The sequence below is a fragment of the Fragaria vesca genome, linkage group LG6 (genome assembly GCF_000184155.1).
Source record: "Fragaria vesca subsp. vesca linkage group LG6, FraVesHawaii_1.0, whole genome shotgun sequence".
NCBI lineage: Eukaryota > Viridiplantae > Streptophyta > Magnoliopsida > Rosales > Rosaceae > Fragaria > Fragaria vesca.
The window spans coordinates 18,701,099-18,722,026 of NC_020496.1; the positions used below are offsets into that span (position 1 = coordinate 18,701,099).

At 39.4% G+C, this 20,928-nt stretch overlaps 2 protein-coding genes across 3 annotated transcripts; one reads left to right on the top strand and one right to left on the bottom strand.

Moving 5' to 3' along the window:
* Nucleotides 1–5,384: 5,384 nt before the first annotated feature.
* On the top strand, nt 5,385–13,112 carry LOC101309464. The gene is made up of 8 exons (XM_004303296.1): nt 5,385–5,735; nt 6,395–6,760; nt 6,843–7,102; nt 8,890–9,031; nt 9,282–9,653; nt 9,760–9,891; nt 10,272–10,400; nt 10,501–13,112. Exons 1-8 carry the CDS (start codon nt 5,577–5,579, stop codon nt 12,742–12,744), a joined length of 3,804 nt encoding a protein of 1,267 aa, XP_004303344.1. The 5' UTR covers nt 5,385–5,576; the 3' UTR covers nt 12,745–13,112.
* A 1,932-nt stretch (nt 13,113–15,044) lies between these two features.
* Nucleotides 15,045–17,034, bottom strand: LOC101312459. Of its 2 annotated transcripts, XM_004303308.1 has the most exons (4): nt 16,793–16,919; nt 16,140–16,415; nt 15,605–16,039; nt 15,045–15,325 (listed from the first exon to the last, which is right to left on the bottom strand). In XM_004303308.1, exons 2-4 carry the CDS (start codon nt 16,156–16,158, stop codon nt 15,123–15,125), a joined length of 657 nt encoding a protein of 218 aa, XP_004303356.1. In that variant the 5' UTR covers nt 16,159–16,415; nt 16,793–16,919; the 3' UTR covers nt 15,045–15,122. The 2 variants fall into 2 exon arrangements, with proteins under 2 accessions (XP_004303356.1, XP_004303355.1); XM_004303307.1 differs by having other exon boundaries at nt 15,605–17,034.
* Between the last annotated feature and the right edge of the window lie 3,894 nt (nt 17,035–20,928).

Consider the following 20,928-nt stretch of genomic DNA (forward strand, 5'->3'; position numbering starts at 1 on the left):
AGGCTATGTTTATGTTTTATGTACTGTCTAATTTCCTTAATTTATGTTTAGGAGATAAATTATCGTTATTTTTTAAACATATGCTTTGTTGATAATGAACTTGATGCTTGCATTCCATGACTAGGTACTGGTTTTATCGTGGGCAGGGTACGAATTTTTAAACATAAGATACAAAATACAAAATAGAAAAACTTATATCAAATCCAGATGAATATATATATATATATATTTTATTGAATTCATATTTTTGAATAAGTATAATTTTAAACATATATATATTTCACATTATATTAAGTGTTTAAATTTAAGCATGAACATAATGAAAAAATATGGTTTCAAAAATATTTTTTATAGAATAAAGACAAAATAATCTAAAGCCTTAGATTTGAGAAGGATAAGATTGAATTTTTACTTTTTCAATGTTGTCTCAGCCTTGATTCAAATTAATATTTTAAATAGGATGAGCGGCTATTTTAGATCGAAGAAGAGTTCGAAGGGCCAAAGGTCCGAATCGTCTGAGGGAACCTCTAGCAACCCCCAAACGACGTTTCAGGGCCAAATGACTGCCAGACGTGCGAGCCTTCTGGAGACGGCGCAGAGGCAGCCGGAGGTGCCCCTTTCATCGAGGCAGGCGGCCATCCCTCGTTCCTCGAGGCAGCTGTGGCCTCAGACCCAGACGGAGGTGTCTGCACCCCGTATGCCTGAGATACACCGGGCGCCCACTCCAGGTTCTACTTCTTCGGATAGTGGGTCATCTGGGGTACAGATGCCGCCGCCTCATCTGTTCCTTCCGCGGATGATACCGGCCTTACCTGTAGTCGATGGCTCAGGGACTCCGATTTATCCACTGCCCCCGCTAGTGGCTCCATCAGCGGCGTACCGGTTCGTGCCTTTTGATACGCCTCTTATTTCCGCGAGGGTATCATCATCGGCGACAGAGACGGAATCCGTCGCGTCCGCCGCGAGCGCATCAGGTAATCAGTGATGCATGATTACTTTTCTTATAATTAATAATAAATGGTCTCCAATTTTAATAATCAATTTGGTTTATCATGTGATAGGCACTGTCGGAGCGAAGCTGACAAAGAAGAAGAGAGGCCCCGTCACAGGGAAGGCTCTCGAGAAGATCGTGGGTACCGTGGGGAGGATCGTTATCAATACTGACGGGGATGGCCACATAGTATCGGGCGGGAAGTTGAGGACGTACTCCGACCGCGTGGGAGCGCTCATTAGGGATAGAGTCCCTATGTTGTGGTCAGACTGGGGCGAGGTCCCGCATGAAGTTAAAGACATGGTCCACAACGCGATGTCGGTGAGTTTACAAAATAATATTATGTATTACATTGTTGATTTCTCGAAAAACTAAACCAATAAACGGTTAAATGCAGGTGTGGTTTGAGGTTCCCGAACACTTGAAGGACAGCTGGGCCGACGTTGTGCATGGGGGAAGGTACGTTGGGAAGTTAATGAAAAACAAAATTGTATGTGATATTAATATTTTTGTTGTATCTGTAGGTACAAGGAGTGGAAAAACGAGTTGCGGACCCACTGGACTACGCACGGGAACGCACGTTCTGGTACCTCTGCTGAGTTCCAGTACAGGGAGTACGAGTGGCGTTGGCTTCTGACATCAGAATTCAACAACACTCGTAAACAGGTATTTAAAAAAATTAATTAGTTAATTTGTCATTAAGTACGTCCGTTTTTAAATATTTTACTAATAATTTATTTTTTTCTTTGAAGGCCGTTTCCCGAGCGAACTCTCAGAACCGGCAACGCAACACAAGGAACCATCATGGCGGTTCTAGACCGTTTGCTGTCTTCATGGACGAGGCGGCTAGGGAACATCCAGAAGTCAACCGGTACGTCTATACGTACGAGAAGGCATATCCTGACTCCCAGGAAGATATTGTAAGTCATCTTACGTTTTTAAATTTTTAAATTTACTTATATATATGTCAAAATGTTAATTAATAATTTTTTTCCTATCCATATAGGTGAAGGTGAGGGAGGCTAGTGACGAGGTGAAGAGTGCTATAGCGAGGGAGACATGGCCGGACACGCAGGAGGAAGAGATGTCCGAAGCCATGTCCCGAATCGACACTTCGGATCCGACGATTGGGGCGAGGATCATGGGCACAGCCTTCCCACCGAGAGCAAACAACTTCTACTGCCGGGGTCTAGGAAAGAAAGGCGAGGGGGTCCTGAAGACCACTCCAGGATTTCAACGAAAGGCAGCCTCGACCAGCAGCAGGACCACGTCCACGACCACCAGGACGACTCAGCTAGAGTCGGAAGTTCAGAGACTACGAGAACAGCAAGCTGCTCAGGCTGCCTATAATGCCGCGCAGGCAACCTATGTTGCCAAGATACATGCCATCCAGCAGGCCCAGCAGCAGCAGATGTTCCAGTACATGCAGGACTTTACAGCTGCCCAGCTTCAGGGACTTCCGGCTCCGCCCATGCCTCCGCCCATACCGCTACCCCAGCCGCCGCAACCTCCGCAACAGCCTCCAGAAGCGGATATTAATTTAGACGATTTAGATTTTCTGTAGTTGATGAATGAATTATATAGTTTTATGTGCTTGTTGTTGGTTATATGGAATTGTTTTGGTGTATTTTACAGCTTACTTGGAATTGTAATTCAGAAATTTCGGGGGTTTTTTTTTTACTGGAATGGACTTATAGCCGACGAAAAAACGCCTTAAATTCGTCGGCTAAAGTTTTTTAATTTTTTTTAAAATAAGTTTTTAAGCCGTACGAAATACGCTTTAATTCGTCGGCTAAATCCCTATAAAGCCGACGAAATAGACTATATTCGTCGGCTATAGATGTTTTTTATTTTCTTATTACAAACTTTAGCCGACGAAGCATTTAAATTATTCATCGGCTAAAGTCGGAGAAATAACCGACGACATGTTTTTCGTCGGCTAAACTCTAGACTATAGCCGACGAATAATTTAAATGCTTCGTCGGCTAAAGTTTGGACTATAACCGACGACATTTTTTTCGTCGTCTAAAGTCTGGACTATAGCCGACGACATTTTTTTCGTCGGCTAAACTCTGGACTATAGCCGACGACTTCTACATGTGTCGTCGGCTAAAGTCACCACATACGACCTTTTCCCGACGAAATCTTAGCCGACAAAAGGTCGTCGGCTAAGATCTTAGCCGACGAATTAAGCTGACAGGCCGACGAAAATTTTTCGTCGGCTAAAGTGCTTGTCCTGGTAGTGTAGGTTGACTAGATATTTTGAACATTTTGCGAGCAATAAATCTTTGCATGTATCTTAGGTCTAGATAGACTTTGTGCTAGTGTTTGCACTCTACATGCCTTGTCTGCTCTAAGTGGGTGGCGAGTTTCTTGTTTCGTCAAATTGTCGTTGCCGTCTAGTGGTAGGGTGAAACTAAGTGTCTTCGGCATCCAACGATAATATAGTTAAAAAAATGAATTATTGGACAATATATATGATGTGTAAGCATATTACATATCTAGTGATCTTTCCAGCGTGTCATCGTTGTGTGAAAGCAAAAAGAGTCATTAGAGCAGTTTTCTTTACTAGTTGGTGCCTAGTTAATTAAGTATATGTATATTGTAGAGATTTTTAATATTCTCTCATGTCTTTATAATATGGGGTTTATGCTTAATGTCCCCCACACCCATTATATTCGACAATTTCATTAATCAACATTTGAGGCCTAAGTTGCTAGGTGATGGTTAGTCCTAGGTTCAAATCTTGCCCATACAAAGAAAGTAAAGAATTGTAATCTCATTTGTAAAAGCGACAAGTATCAATTATAGAAACACTTGTCAACAAACATTTATCACCACATTGCAAATTTGATTAGTGTTTATCAAACTACTACTACGTTAAAAATTAGATGCATAGTTTTTTGTTTTTGAACGAAGGACGTAAAGCGTTTATATTGATTAACAAAAAGTAGGTAACAACATGAAAACTATCTTTTGATCAAAAAAAAAAACATGAAAACTATCCATTCACGAGGACTACATAATAAATAAACCATGCAAGACTACCTAAGAAGAACTTAAGCAATCTCTATGCTGCATAACCTTAGGATGAAGCGTATTGATTAATCTTCAAATGGCTGGTAGCAATCGAACCAAGTACCCAACCACAAAGACACAATCAAGAAGGGGGTACTGATGCCCAACTCAACTTATTTGACCACAATCTGGACCAGCAAAAGGCCAAAGCCCAATCACTATTAAAATACCTAGCAAATGCCCTGAAACATGGCCCCAACCAAAGTACCAACCTTAGGGACATGAAAATACATGGCGGACCTTCAAGCTCGTCCCAACCTTACAGTTGTCGCCGCACCATCCCCACCACAGAAGCTAGAATGATGTCGTTGCACATATAGCAACCTTGTAGCAACATGAGGAAACACCAAGATCAAAGCAAGCTAGCCAACTCGAATCATAGAAGCCCGATCCGAGTCAAACCACCCACAACGCCCTTGCAAACCACACCACATCGCCGCCCTTGCATCACTGGCAAAACCACCGCCACTCCAGGGCACACCAATCCAACACCTGGTTAGCAAAATTTGAACCAACACTCACTATAGCCACCAAGATCTCCCCCTCACCACTGATCCCTTGTCCCAAGAACCCAGACCAAAGAAACCATAACATGAGCCCAAAGGCCAACAAACCCTATCCGACGACAATATCATTGGACACGTGTCCATATAGAGAGACAAAAATTTTTGAAACCCTAGAAGACTCTCTCAAGAATAAACTGCATAGTGACAACATGATTAAAAGAGATAAATAACCATAAAATTTATGAAATAAGATTCTCGACACACTAATTACAATATCTATTTTTCATATTGGAGCGAAGCAAACTCTCAAGCATTATCCCAACTCTAACCCATATCAGCATAACCTATCCCTAATCCAAGAACTAAAAATAGTTCACTTGTTCTTACCCTTCCACTAAGCATAATTTTGATTAACCAGAAATTACTTCATTATGACAATTAATGACTTCATTCTCTCATCAAAACTTACCTATAAGAAAATGATGTCATAATTCAAGATTTCAGACAAGGAAAAGTAACAAGCTAACATTTTTATTTTAACTTTTAACCGTGGTGTTGGCCTTGTTAAACTGTAATGTAACAGCAGTCTCTGTGATTTTGGTTCCAAGTTTCAACCGTGTTGGCCTTCTCTGGCTTATAGCTCTCCAAAGAGTCCATTACAAAAGCCTCCTCCCTTTCTCTCTCTACAAATATAAGCACAAAGGCTAAGCAACGCCAAATCTCGTCGTCCTCAACCAAAACCCCCCCTCCCCTCCCTTTTCCTCTGTCTGAATCTCTCCTCCTCACTCCCCCAATCCAATCCGATTCAATCCCACCCTCCTTTCCAATCCGATTCAATCCCATCACCCACCTCCTTGATCTATCTTTTCCAATATTTTGATTCACTATCGATTCAATTTGATTCTCTTGCCTCGTTTTTGATCGAATTCTTGATTTTTAATTGGATTTGATCCGAATCAGACCGCAACGGTGTGGCTGGAACATGGGGGAATGGTACAGGAATGAGAATTGTATCAGAGCTTGAACCGAAAATGCCAGGGTTAGCTGAGAGGGACGACCAATTCAGTGATGGGTCGTCGCCCATTTACACTCTCTCTTCTTCCCCCAATGCTTTTTGGTCCAAGCATCGCGACGATGTTAGCTACAATCAGCTCCAGAAGGTACTTGAATTGATTGTGTTTTATTGAATAAGCGCTTGGCCAATGAGGTTTGAGATTGATGTGGATCATTTTTTGTGTCTCGTGTTTCGTTTGATGAGTTTTGTGGGTAATTAGAGTTTGAATTGGATCTTATGATTTGATGGAGGGGTTGAGTTTCTGTATGTGATGATTGTTCATTGGCCGGGTTGTTTCGATTGGAATGTCAGTGTTTGGGTTCATTTTGGATCTGTCGAAGATTTGTATGCGTGTGTTTGAGTGGTTATTGAGTAATGTCAAGTGTATAGAGTCTATGATCAGGATTTTGTGCCTTTACAGGTAATGCCGGATAAATACAATAAAGAAATGGAAGAAATGTTACACTTAATTATTTCTAGGGTGCTAATTAAAGTGGAGCTTCTGACTATTAGTTTAGTGTACAGTGTACATAGTTACTTGCTAAAGGAACCAAAACACAGACAGGACCTTCGACACGTAGAAAAAATATGTTCTTGTTGAACCTTGATATTGTTTTCAAAACTGTGGTTCCTTCAATTCGCTCGAAGAAGAAAGTACCTTGTAGTATTTTCAGATAACATTTTGCACTATTATAATTTCATTGTGACTCAATGAAAGATGGCACTGGTCCCTAACAAAGTGTTTTTTTTTAACTTTGGACTTAGTTTTGGAGTGAGCTATCACCACAAGCTCGGCAGAAACTTCTCCGGATTGACAAGCAAACCCTTTTTGAACAAGCTCGTAAGAACATGTACTGCTCTAGATGCAATGGATTACTGCTTGAAGGCTTTTTGCAGATTGTCATGTATGGAAAGTCTTTGAAGCAGGAGGGAGCAAGCGGGCAACTTTCCTGCAACAAATCAAGAGTCTCAAAAAATCATAAGGACGGTAAAGGCATTACTAATGGGTGCCATGATGAAATCCCAGATTCATCTGTCCATCCTTGGGGTGGTCTAACCATTACACGTGAGGGGTCTTTAACACTCATGGATTGCTACTTGTATTGTAAGTCTCTCAAGGGGCTTCAAAATGTAAGTTCTGTCAATTTTAATATTTCTTGAGATCAAAGTATTATCCTTTTTTCTTAAGTAACTGATGTGTTGTTTGAATCAGGTGTTTGACAGTGCACGTGCAAGGGAGCGAGAACGTGAGTTACTTTATCCTGATGCCTGTGGTGGGGGAGGTCGAGGTTGGATAAGCCAAGGAATGGCGAGTTATGGCAGAGGACATGGCACACGGGAAACATGTGCCTTGCATACCGCCAGGCTTTCTTGTGACACATTGGTTGATTTCTGGTCCGCACTTGGAGAAGAAACTCGGCAGTCTCTTCTTAGGATGAAGGAAGAGGATTTCATTGAGAGGCTCATGTACAGGTGTTTGGCTACTTTCTTTTATCCCCTCTGCATGAAAGTTCAATATGTTAAAACAGTGCAAGTGTTATATATTTCGTAATTGGTATCGAAGCAAGTTTATGTTATTGGAACTGAATTTGATTACGTTCAGATTGCTAAAACAGAATGGGGGAGAGGAATGCCATTTAACTTTGTAGAACATATGTCCAATATTAGCTACTGAACTGTTGAAGGTTCTATATACAGCTCAGACAGCTATTTGCCTTCCCATTCAAGAAACTTGGTACCAGCTAGAGTTTCTGTTCCTAAAGATTGTAGGGCTACGTAGGAGGCCACATCCTTGAATTTGGTCAGCAAAGCAGTTTTGAAGGGTTTCTAGGCATCAAAGAAGAACAATGAGGCTGATACATACTCGTTTCATAGATTACTATTTCTCAGGATCAGTTAATGATAGGTGTTTTGAATTCCTAAGCAAATATATGTAGTTCAGTTAAAAAAGCGTAATCTTTTTAGGGGTAAGAATGCTCTTAAATAAAAATACTCTCCTATATTTGTAATTTTTGTATCATCATGATCACAGTATTAGGACAAGGGATTGAGAGATGGACGTATCATAGGGGAGCACTTGGTGGAGCATGTATAGCGTATGTAGTATTTATGGAACTCCTGACACTTTGGATAATTTATATACATGGAAGGAGGTATGTAGGATTTATGAGTAGCCTCTGAACATAATTCATTTCTCTTATGAAATTACCAAAATAGCGGTGAAGAGGATGGAGAACTGAAAGAGGAAAGTGATGAGGGAAGGTTTAGCTGATGGTAACTTTTAAAAAGAAAGCAACTGTTGTTTGGCAAATGGTTGTTGTAGTGCGTGAAGAACAAGATCCCTTCATGTCTATAGATTTTGAAAGGTTGGATTCTCCAATCATGGAAGGAAAACTGAAAAACGAATGAGGGAGTAATGTGAAAGGAAAGCTAGGAAACTGACACCTACTAGATTTTAACTAGATTTTAATCTTTCTATTTTCTTTGGTGTTTCTGTGTAAAACTAGTGCGTGTGATATTTGTAGGGAGAGAATCCATCTGTTTTGTTCTGTCCTTATTGGTGATCATTGCATAACCAATCAGGTGAGCATGTTCTTTAAAATCCTTATTAGTCACATAGAGACCTGGAGCTTTGAGTGGGTCTTTCCACAAAACATAGAGGTCGTTTTGGGATAATTTGGCTGTGCACGCCTCTACCTAGATTGTGTAGATAGAAAGGAACAGAAGTTAGGAAACAAGAGTTGGTTTTTATTTGGGACTACGTAGCTTAGCTATTTTCCAATTTACTGTAGCTGGCTTGTTTCATTTCGTTTGGTTGGTTGCTTGTTTATGTAGATGGACCTCCAGTCTTGTGGATGCTCTCTTTTCTAGTTGAAAGAAAACAACATGAAATTACATGTTCTAATCTATGGCCTAGAATTAATGAACCGGATGCTCAGCTCCCAAGGACTGTCATAATTTTGTGGTTTATTCTTTCTTTGCTCTAGTAGTTCTTTCCTGGATGTATTTTGTGCAAAAAAAATTAGTCAACCAGTGTGTTTTCACATCACAGATGTTTACTTGTTATCTATCTTGCCTGAAGTTGTGGATTTTTTGGTCCCAATTAAACCTGTTCGATGAGCTAATATAAATCATCAGTTAGTTCCCCTTATGTTGTGTTATCTCTAAAGTCCTCATCAATTCCTCTTAATTTATGCTGTTCTAATTAGACTTCATTTGAGATCGTTCAAGTTTGTTTATTAATGATGTTCTTGTTACAGGTTTGATAGCAAGAGATTTTGCAGAGATTGCAGAAGGAATGTTATCCGTGAGTTCAAGGAGCTAAAAGAGCTGAAGCGCTTGCGGAAGGAGCCTCGCTGCACAAATTGGTTTTGTGTTGCTGATACTGCCTTCCAGTATGAGGTGTGGCATTACATATTTTGTTAATCTCTAGTTTTTTCTTGTCTTCTGTTGTTGTTGTTGTTTTCGCCATGTCAGTCATCCAAAAGAAACTTGATGAGAAAACCAATCTTGATAGATGGACCGTATATTTCTGCACCTTGTTTAATTACTAGTTTAATATTTTATAAGAAGTATAGTTAATGTGATTTTTTTATTTGTTTTGAGGAATATAGACAGATAACGTGACTGGTCTCATATATTTTTATTGCAGGTATCTGATGGCACGGTGCAAGCTGATTGGCGCCATACTTTTGCAGACACTGTCGGGACATATCATCACTTTGAGTGGGCAGTTGGAACAGGGGAGGGAAAATCAGACATTTTGGAATTTGAAAATGTTGGCATGAATGGGAGTGTTAAGGTCAATGGCCTTGATCTTGGTGGTTTAACTGCCTGCTTTATCACCCTGAGAGCTTGGAAACTAGATGGTCGTTGCACTGAGCTTTCTGTGAAAGCCCATGCTTTGAAGGGTCAACAATGTGTTCACTGCAGGCTTATAGTTGGGGATGGCTATGTAAGAATCACAAGAGGAGAAAGTATCAGAAGGTTTTTTGAGCATGCTGAAGAAGCAGAGGAAGAAGAGGTAGTTCAGATTCCCAATGCTTATTATCTAATGCTCTCCAGCAAACCAGACTTCTGTCTAGTGAGGATTAAACTGATCAGTTACATTATCTGATGGATTCTTTCAGGATGATGATTCCATGGACAAGGATGGAAATGATTTGGATGGAGAATGCTCCCGTCCACAAAAACATGCGAAGAGTCCTGAACTTGCTCGAGAATTTCTTCTAGACGCTGCAACTGTTATTTTTAAGGAACAGGCACGTTCAGTTTGATGATCTTGGTCTTTTCATAAATTTTTGGGTGATCATACATTAACCTTTCGCTTCTATTAGCGGTTTGTTAAGTTGCATTTCCTAGGCAGAACTAGATTTGGCTTTCAGGTTTCATTCTTACAAAAAAAAAAAATGTATATAATCTGTCCTTGTACCAGAGATTCAGAAGTTCGACTTCTGTACACCAATAAACACGTCTTTGCACCATACTGTTATATTTCCAAAGGAAGAAAATGATGTGTTGGCAACATCGTGAAACTGTTCATTATTTGCTTGTATGATACTGGCATATTTATCAGCATGCACATCGTATGTGATTGAAAGAATATATATTCAATTTTTAACTGTGAATGCTGTCTTTTCAGGTGGAAAAAGCATTTAGAGAAGGAACAGCACGCCAAAATGCACACAGCATCTTTGTTTGTCTTGCACTAAAGCTGCTGGAAGAACGAGTTCATGTTGCATGCAAAGATATAATTACTCTAGAAAAGCAGGTCTTGCATTGTCTTATATTTACAGATAAGATATTAGGAAGGAAAACTAAGATAGCCCATTTTTAAGAGAAATACTGACATCTGTAAATTTTCCTCACAGATGAAACTCCTAGAAGAGGAAGAAAAAGAGAAGCGTGAAGAAGAAGAACGCAAGGAGAGGAGAAGGACAAAGGAAAGAGAGAAAAAACTGCGAAGAAAGGAAAGAATGAAAGGGAAAGAAAAGGACAAAGATCAGAAAGGTTGTGAAGAATATGAAATGCCTGTTCATCTTGTTTCCTCAAAGGAAGAGTCATATCTGATTGTTGATGAGGAGCCCAATAGTTCCATTAGCTGCATGGACTCAGTTAGTGAAGCTGGTGATAGTATTCTATCTAGGCCTGGATCTCCTGAAATTCCAGATGTACAATTCCAAAATGGTTACATTATTTCAAAGTTTGAGGATCCCTGTTTTGAAAGTCCTGACGGGGAATATTCCAATGGGAAAGGTGGTACAGATTCTTTTACAGTCGAGCAATCAAAGTTTTCCCGATGGAAATTAAAATTTAGGAGAGAAGTTCAACATGATGCATCATTGAAGTGGTCTGACAGACGCCGGTATATTGCTGTTTCTGATGCTGCTCCTGTAGTTAATAGATCTGATTCAAGATGTAGTGGTGAGAGTTTTGAGACTCCAGCAAGGGGCATGAATGGATCAAACAGGCAATTAAGAGTAAATGGCCCAAAGTTGAATGGTCGACACTGTGGTCTTAAGTTTACAGAGAAGTTTTCCTGCTCTAGCAACAAGCTGAGCGACAGATATGACTTCAATTCTTGCAGCTGCAACAAGAGCACCGAGTATAGAGCAAAGGCTGACCCACACGTTTCTGTCACCAAAGTGTGCTGGGAGACCAAAACTACAAGTAAGTCAGAATGTGCATTAGATGGATCCAAGCAATTCTATCGTGGTAACAGGTATAACCAAGATGTGCGTGAAAATTCTTTGAGGCCCAAAGTCAAAGTCAATTCTGGGGACAATCCTTCTAGAGATGTGCTTCATCCCAAGAAAATTTGGGAGCCCATGGAGGCCCAGAAAAAGTATCCGCGGAGTAACTCAGACTCTGATGTTACCTTAAGTTCATCTGCTTTCAAAGCCGAAGAACATACAGGTAAAATCATCAAGTCATCTGGTGACTTGTGTAGGGGTGAAGTTGGTGCAGTTACCGGTGAAATTTATGAGGATAACAATTCAAAGGAATCTAGCATATGCAGCATAGAAATGGATGTCAGTTGCCAGAATGGTCTTCGTACAAGAGCACCGGATTCTTGCAACTCGATGCAAGGTTCTTATGAGGAGAATCGAATATCTGATCCCATTGTGAACAGCACTTCTACATCTGATAATTGCTCATCATGCCTAAGTGAAGGGGACAGCAATACAACCTCATCTAATCATGGAAATCAAGACTCTTCATCCACCTCAGATTCAGAAGATGCAAGCCAGCAATCAGGAGAAAAAGAAACTTCCGTGAGCATTCCAAATGGTTTTACAGAGTGCAATGAAGTTGGTATTGAGAATAATCTCAATGTGAAGAGAGGGGAGTTCGCAGAAAGCAGGGCATTTACAGGTCTACCACCAAATGAGGGGACTAATCCATTGACAAACGTTCTTCACAATTTTGATACTTCTGCTGCTAGCATGGGTTCCCAGCAGCAAAGCATGCTTCCTCCGATGAAAAACCAAACTGTACATTTTCCTGTGTTTCAAGCTCCCTCGACAATGGGTTACTATCACCAAAGTCCAGTTTCATGGCCACCTGCTCCAACCAATGGATTATTGCCCTTTACTCATCCCAACCACTATTTATATGCTAGCCCTCTTGGGTATGGTATTAATGGGAACTCAGGTTTATGCATGCAGTATAGTCCTATGCAGCAGCTACCTACTCCCTTGTTTACACCTACCCCGGTTCCAATGTTTCAGCCACTCATCAATACAGAGGAGCAGGCCCAAATTTTCAAGTCAGGTGTGCAAGAATATCCTATTGAAGTTAATACAGATAATTCAGATGCAATTGGACATTTTTCCATGCAAACATCATCAACTGGAGAAGGTGCACACAATGATAATTCTGGCAAATTACACATGAACAATGGTGGCTTTTCCTTATTCCATTTTGGTGGTCCTGTTGCTCTTTCAAGTGGAGGTAACTCAAATCCTATGCCTTCACAAGAAGAGCTTGTCAGGGATTCACCTATAAAACATGCAGATCATATTGAGAATGATCATGCGTGCAATAAGGAGGCTACAATGGAAGAATACAACCTGTTTGCAGCAAGCAATGGCATGAGGTTTAAATTCTTCTAATGTAGCACTGAGAAGGTGTAAGGTGGCTGTTCAGGAATTCAGTCCCCATCTTCTTATCTGGTAAAGGTTTGAGGTGCTTGGTCTTTGGTGCACAATAATCTTCCTCACAAAAATTCCAATTTTAGCTTATACCTTATAGTTATTCAATTTGTCCCATTTGTTTTTCCTATAGTTGAGAGCAAAAAGTTGGGAGAGTGTTACAATGTTTGAAGGTTCTGTAGAGGTCAGGTTTCTGTTTTTTTTTTTGTCAATGAAGATGAATTTATTGGTATGAAATTTACTTCATAATTTGCATACAATCACAGCTTTTGTATTCTGTTTTGGGATTTTGTGCCTCCTAAAAACATTGTCAATTAATTAGTGGAATTCTGTTGTTGATGACAATTATTGGACTTTGATGAGGAAGTTACTTTTTTTTTTTTGGATACAAAGTTACTATTATTTTCCTTGGTGCAGAGTTTTTTTTTTTATCAATTTCAGTTTGGCAAATGTTATTATTATGCTCACTGTAACTCTTTCTTCTGTTGCATAAACTCTTGGAACTAGTTTACAGCAACAGTCAATTCCCCAAGGGGACTTGGACAAGCTGTTCAACCTTTCATCAACATCAATTTCTTTTGAAATTGAAACGGAATTACAGGCATGGTTAAATACATCTGGTTGTTTTGGAACTCAGATTTTGGTGTATCTGTGATAATACAAGTATCCAACTTATTCTGAGATTGATACAAGGTGGTTTATTTATACAAACTGGAAGGGACTCGGTGAATCATGTTTCAAATAGTACAGTGTTCAACCTTAGAATCAAAAGAGGGTGTAACTAAAACTATAGTTAAATTTAGCAATAATTATGAGATTTAGCAATTGTTATAAGAATTTGGTTTCAGCAGTTATTGTTAAGTGTAAGTTAAGTAATATTTTTATCGAATTATAAACTGACACGTGGAGAAAAAAGGAGGAAAAATATATGTATTCTTTTAGCAATTCATGGCTCAGTTGACAAATTTATCAATTTTGTTTAGTAATCCTTAAATTTAGCAACCATTTAGGTATACTGTTAGAGCTTCTATTCATTCAAAAAATTGACAAATTTAAAAAAAAATTGATTTAGCAATACTGCTGGAGATGCTCTTGCTAAGATCACATATAATTAGATGGGTTAGTGCACCTTCAAAGACATCTCAAGATGTCGTTTTTTCTAAATACGAGTTTTTTTTTTTCGATGAATATGTGAGGTAATAATTTTGTTCTGACTTATGAATATGAATTTATATATAATAGAAAATTTCATGGAAGTCACCTTTTCAACATTTTTTTTTCTGCACAAGGCCACCCATTTATATAAATGCATCTCAAGATTTTTTTTTTTTGTTTTTTGTTTTTGGTCTTTGTGATAATTTGGTTTATGAAACGCATTCACCTGAAATGTTATGTAGTAGATCACTTGACAAAGTAGTTTCAGAAGTAATAAACCATTCTATACATCAGTGATATGTACGATACAGGCCGGATCAGGAGCCTCTCCGTGCAGACGTCCATCCGAGCGGGCACTAGAGGTATCCCCGATGAAGATGAAGGCCATGAAGATCGATTGAAGGTTTGGGCAACAACCTCCACCCAAAACTTTAGACAAGATCAATCTTGGCTACAAACTGGTATTCGGTGGACTTGCCGGCAAGAGAAAGTCATCGCGGATGCCTATGGTGTCCGCTTGGGTGGAGGAGCGCCATCGTCAAAACCGTTCGGTGGAGAACGGAGGGACGTCCGCACTTTAACCTCTGTGTGGACGTCCGCCTCTGAACGCCTTTGATGTACGGTAATATAAATTTCGATAAAAAACATAAGTTATCGATGCTTTATACAATCTGTTCAGTATAACCTAAGTACATCGATAAACTTTGCATTTTATCTTCTCAACTCTCAAGTTGGTCGTCCTTAGTCGGCCGATGCTCTTAACATGCTAGATTAGTTGTATGCAAAGAAGGGCAATGTCGGGATGGCCAGCAGCCCAGCAAAATAGTTGGAAGAATGAGACTTCGGTTCTTGATGAATTCATCCAGTCCTCCAAACCAGAAGAGACACATGAATGCCACTTTACCTTGGCAATAGTTAACTTCCAGTTTGGTTGTTCAGAAATCTTTTTGGGCTTACAACCTAGTAAGCATCCCATTCCCAACTCAGTTCAGCCAAAGACCGGCCAATATCTAAATGGAATAACAATTAACAAGATGCAGGCAGCAGTGCTGAAAACAATCAAATCATCAAAATTGCATGGACAATAAAAGAACTAAAGAGCCGGCGAAACAAATATATATGAATCCATTTTTGAGTTAAATTCACTGATTTTGCTCATGAAATTGTGATGTTTACATCCACCATCAACTTGCCCCCACAAACGTCAATACAGCAAGATAGAGGCCCTGCTCATCAACATAGTCAGTTAATTCAAAAAAATGTTCTGCTGCAACTTCCTTTAGAGTTCTCTTCTCAGGCAATTCCGAAGTTATAACATCTGGATATTGTTGCCGTTGTTTCTCAAAAACTTCTCTTCCTTGGGGATGGCTGATAACCAGTCTTGCACCTAAACAAGAAACAAAAATAAAAACTCAGAACTGAGCGCTGTCAAAGAGTGAAGCAGCCAATGCTAGAATCCCGTCAAATAGTGGTCAGCAATTCTCTTTTTTCTTTCCAATCATAATATTAAACTCACAACCTGTGGTTTTAGATATACAAATTACACACACTAATAGGCATATATGACCTCACTAAGTTATCTAAGGCAAAAGAAACACTTCATTAAGAATCAGTAACACAGCATTTGACATCTGTGCAAAGAAATATTGCAGATAACAAAAATCACCTGGAGAAAAACATTTAGCAACTGCTCCAAACACCTGTCCATGGTTAAAAGGCACTGCTGGAAGGAAATAGAGAAACACAACATCTAAAGGAGCCCACTTATCAGGTACATATATCAATTCTCCTTGCCAACACTTAACCTTGTCATATTTTTCTTTAATGCCAGCCAGCACAAAAAGTGAATCATGTACAACAAGCAACATACTGCATGGCGATGATTCAACCAATTGATCCACAAACGCTTCAGAACCAACTGAAACCATAACCCTAGAAGTTTCTTGAATCTCTCCTGCGGATATAATGCGTTCAACCTTTAGTTTATCTTGTTCAGAACTGAAATCATCTGAATCAAGAAATGACCAATCTTTCTCAGCAACATCTTCGAAGTTGATTACAGACACTACCCCTTCAGTAACTACTCCTTCATCTGATGGAACTGTAGCACCAACAAGTGATGAGCTAGTACGCAGAGAATAATGTGAATGAAGCGGAAACGAAAGAGATAGAGGAGAAACATAGGTGTTACGATGACACACACGGTTGGTTACAATGCATTGAAGTTGCTTTGGAGGACAAGGTACAAGAAACTGGAAGCTAGGGAATGCAAAGAAAAGAGACTGGGATGAGAAAACAGAATTCATCGCAGAGAAGTACTGAAATTCCTCTTCAGATGTATATGGTACGAAATGAGCAAGTTCAGCAGCTTATTTCTTGATAACGAATAAGGAATCCGAAGTGTGATATAAATTCCAAAGCAAATTCATTCGACTTATTATCACAACCTCCTGCACATATCTTTCATAATAGACCTCCTGTATACAAGAAAAGGCAATCGATGAAACGCATTGTCAATACTTCAAGTGATAACCAAAGTTTCAGTTACTCAATTTCAAAACTACCAATGAATAAACATAAACCAGTGACCCAACAGCAGAACTAGTCCTCACTGAACTATCAAACAGTCTTAGACCACAGAGACCTATGTGCTGAATATAATCTCAAAGAATTTGAAATCTATTGCAATATTACCAGGTTTAATTTGTTTTAAGTTTAATAATTTAAGTAAACCAAAGAGAAAATAACACTCAAAGCTAACATCTTTCTCCAACGTTTGCCAAGTTCATTCTATAAAAATGCACCCAAATATCCAGATTGAGATCATAGATTCATCATGCAAAATGAAAAATACCAGAAGAAAGACGAAAATGAAATTGAGGGGCCTGGATACTAAAATAGTCCTCAGACAAAAAAATCGTCGGCGGCGGGGGGAGCACCGGCGTGGACAGAGCGGTGCCCGTTCTGGCGCTCCTATCGATCGAGATCGGAGGCGAGGGCGAACAAATAGAATTCGGAGAAGAGGATTGACTGATTGAGAAGCCCAGTGCCCAAAGGAAGTTCAGAGCCAAGTGAGAGAATTAGAGAAGATGACACAAATGGAAGATAAAAAGGACTTTAATTAAATAGTAGGATAATTGAGGGAGCCATTCTAACTAGGATCCTTAAGTTGAGGATTTTTCGGCTTATCCTATCTTTCGATCTTATATTCACATCTTGAGCGTTTAGTTTATAGGTATTTATAAGTAGATTATTTCTCTAAATTTTCAGCTATATTGAAAATTGTTAAGGCATTCGTAAGTGTGATTTATCAATTATGAACTTGAACGGTTCATATTTGACAGATTTGGTTCGTTCATTAATTTGATCTAGTTTGTTATCTTAACGAACACCAATTTGGCTGAAAATTTGTAGAATGATCTACTCATATAAACCTAAAAACTGAATGGATGAGATGTCACAATATGATCGAAAAATGAGTCTTTTAAACTATAAACCGAAAAATCCTTAACTAGTCCTCAACTTAAGAGTCTTCACTAGAAGGACCTTAGGATAATTGATTGTCTACAATTAATTTTTTTTTTGTGTTGTTATAAATAAAGGGAAAAGAGACTTACTAGCTAGCTAATGGGAGCTAATGGGAGCTAATGGGAGAGTAGAACTAGTAAGAGAGAGTAGAAGAACAAGAGAAACTAGATGGGGGAATGGTGTTGTTGTTGTCATTCATCATTCACTCACCCCTTTATATAGGGTTGAGATACTTGGTGATTACACATATAAGGCTTGATGGAGAAGCTTTGTAACTTGGTGAACACACACAAGTTAACTTGCTAGATACTCACAAGCCATGGTAGCTTGTTTAGAACAAGCTTTCTATAAAAGATTACAATACAAAGTAATTTGGACAACCGTACATATTTACAACACTCCCCCTTAGATGTCCACCAATTAGTTTGGTGTTGGACGTGCTTAATGTTGCCTCGTTAAAAACCTTGCTAGGTAACAAAAACCCAGTAGGGAAAAAATAACCCTGATCGAAAGAGAAAAAGAGTACAACGCGCATATGTCCTTTTGAAAATGGTTTTAGGTGCTTCCCTTGATCACTGCACACTTTTTTTCGTAGCTTGGAGAGTTGATGCATTCCAATGCCTTGTACTAACTTCTTGAATATGCATTTTGGTAGAGATTTGGTGAAGAGGTCTGCCAAGTTGTCAACTGATCGGATTTTTCTGACTTCGACTTCTTCATGCTTTTGATGCTCATGTGTGAAGAAGAACTTCGGTGCAATGTGCTTTGTCTTATCTCTTTTGATGTAACCTTCTTGAATTTGAGCTATACACGCTGCATTATCTTCGTGTAAGATTATAGGAGCGTCTGTCACCGATGGCAGATTGCATATTCTTCGAATATGGCGAATCATTGATCTCAACCAAACACATTCTCGGCTAACCTCGTGAAGCGCAAGTATTTCTGAGTGATTGGAGGAAGTAGCTACCAGTGATTGCTTTGTTGATCGCCATGAAACTGCAGTGTCACCACAAGTAAATACATAACATGTTTGTGAGTAACCTTTGTGCGGATCAGAGCATCTGCATATCCAACAATACTCGATCAGACTATTTTTGGATTTGTAAGTATAAAATAAACCCATGTCCGTCGTACAACGAAAGTAGCGCAAAATATGTTTTACACCATTCCAATGGTGTAATGTTGGAGCAAGCTATATCTTGCCAATAAATTTACCGCAAAGGCAATATCCGGTCTAGTGCACTATGCCAAATAAAGTAGGGCACCTATAGCACTCATATATGGTACTTGTGGACCAAGGATATTTTCATCTTCTTGTCTCAGACGGAATGGATCTTTCTCAACGTCCAGAGACTGAACGACCATTGGGGTGCTTAGTGGATAGGCTTTGTCCATGCCAAGTCTTTTCAAAACTTTTTCAGTATAAGTTGATTGATGGACAAGAATCCCACTAGCAAAATGCTCGATCTGCAGACCGAGGCAATAGTTTGTCTTCCCAAGGTCTTTCATTTCAAATTCTTTATTTAAATATTCAACAGTCTTTGTGAGCTCTACAAGGCTCCCAATTAAATTCATGTCATCGACATAGACTGCTACTATTGCAAAACCAGAATTTGATTTCTTGATGAACACGCAAGGACATAGAGGATCATTAATATATCCCTCTTTAGTTAAGTACTCACTGAGAAGGTTGTACCACATTCGTCCGGATTGTTTCAATCCATATAATGATCGTCTTAATTTGATTGAGTACATGTTGCATGATTTTTTAGTTGCTTCAGGCAACTTAAGTCCTTCTGGGACTTTCATGTATATATCGGTATCTAACTCCACTATAGATATGCAGTAACAACATCCATAAGTCACATATCAAGTTTCTCTGAAACCATTAGACTTATGAGATACCGAAATGTAATAACATCCATGACGGGGGAATAAGTTTCATCATAATCAATCTCAGGCTTTTGTGAAAAACCTTGTGCAACAAGGCGTGCTTTATATCTTGCAATCTCATTCTTCTCATTGCGCTTTCTTGTAAACACCCATTTATAACCGACAGGGTTCACATGGGGTGGAGTTTGGACTACTGGTCCGAAAAAATTCCGCTTTTTGAGAGAATCTAGTTATGTTTGGATTGCATCTTTCTATTTGAGCCAATCATATCTCTGTCTACATTGATTGACAGAGCGAGGTTCAAAGTCATCACTTTTAACGATCTCAGTAGCCACTGCGAATGAAAATACATCGTCGACGATCGTTTCTCTTCGATCCCATAATTCGTTTGTGTGCACATAATTTATGGAAATTTCCTGATTATCAGGTATCTGATCAACCTCCTCATGGGCTTGTCTCTTAACATGGACACTTTGCTCTTCTGTAATTACAGGATCATGAATTGTGGATCGGTTATCAACATTTTGCCTAATAACGTTTTCAACAGCGATGTCATTATGATTCAGTTGTGCTTTTGCTTTCCTTTTTCTAGGAGCTGAATCCTTTGAACCTACAGGTATGCCACGCTTGAGGCGTGCAACAGATGGCTCATTGGCCGCCACATTATTTTGTCCAGTTTGGACATCTATCCTTGTAGGTGCATTAGCTGCTGGGATATGTGATCTTGTCACTTTTGCTATATCAGTAAATGCATCAGACATTTTGTTAGCAACATCTTGAAGATGTAAGATCCTTCGTACTTCATGTTCACTTTGTGCAGTACAAGGATCAAGATGAGACATAATGGGTGTATCCCACGATAATTCACGACGTTCTTCAGGAACAGTCTTTTCTCCCCCTAATGACTGGAATAATGTCTCATCAAAGTGACAATTCCAGATATCTAATGATAGATGGTGAATCAAAACCAATATAGATTCCCATCCTCCGTTAAGGGTCCATCTTAGTACGTTGTGGCGGTACAAAAACACATAAACAGCACTAACAAAAATTCTTAGATGGGAAATATTGGGTTGATTCCCAAAAACAAGTTGTAATGGGGAATATTGATGGTTGGTTATGGGCCTCAACCAAATTAATGGTGCCGCATGCAAAATGGCATGTCCCCATGCAGAAGTCGGCAACTTTGTCCTTATGAGTGAGGTGCGCACAATTATCTATAAGCGCTTAATAAGAGCTTCTGCCAAGCCATTTTGGGTATGAACATGAGGGACTGGATGCTCAACCTCAATTCCCAAAGACATGCAATAATCATCAAACGCTTGGGATATAAATTCACCAGCATTATCTAATCGAATTGATTTGATAGAATAATTGGGAATTGGGCTCGTAATTTAATTATCTGAGCAAGAAGCTTGGCGAATGCCATATTACGTGTTGACAAGAGACAAACATGTGACCATCTTGTAGAAGCATCAATCAAGACCATAAAGTAACGAATGATAGGAAATCTGGATCACCCTCCGAATTCCCTCGCCCAAGATCGTAACTGAATGAAGACCATAACTA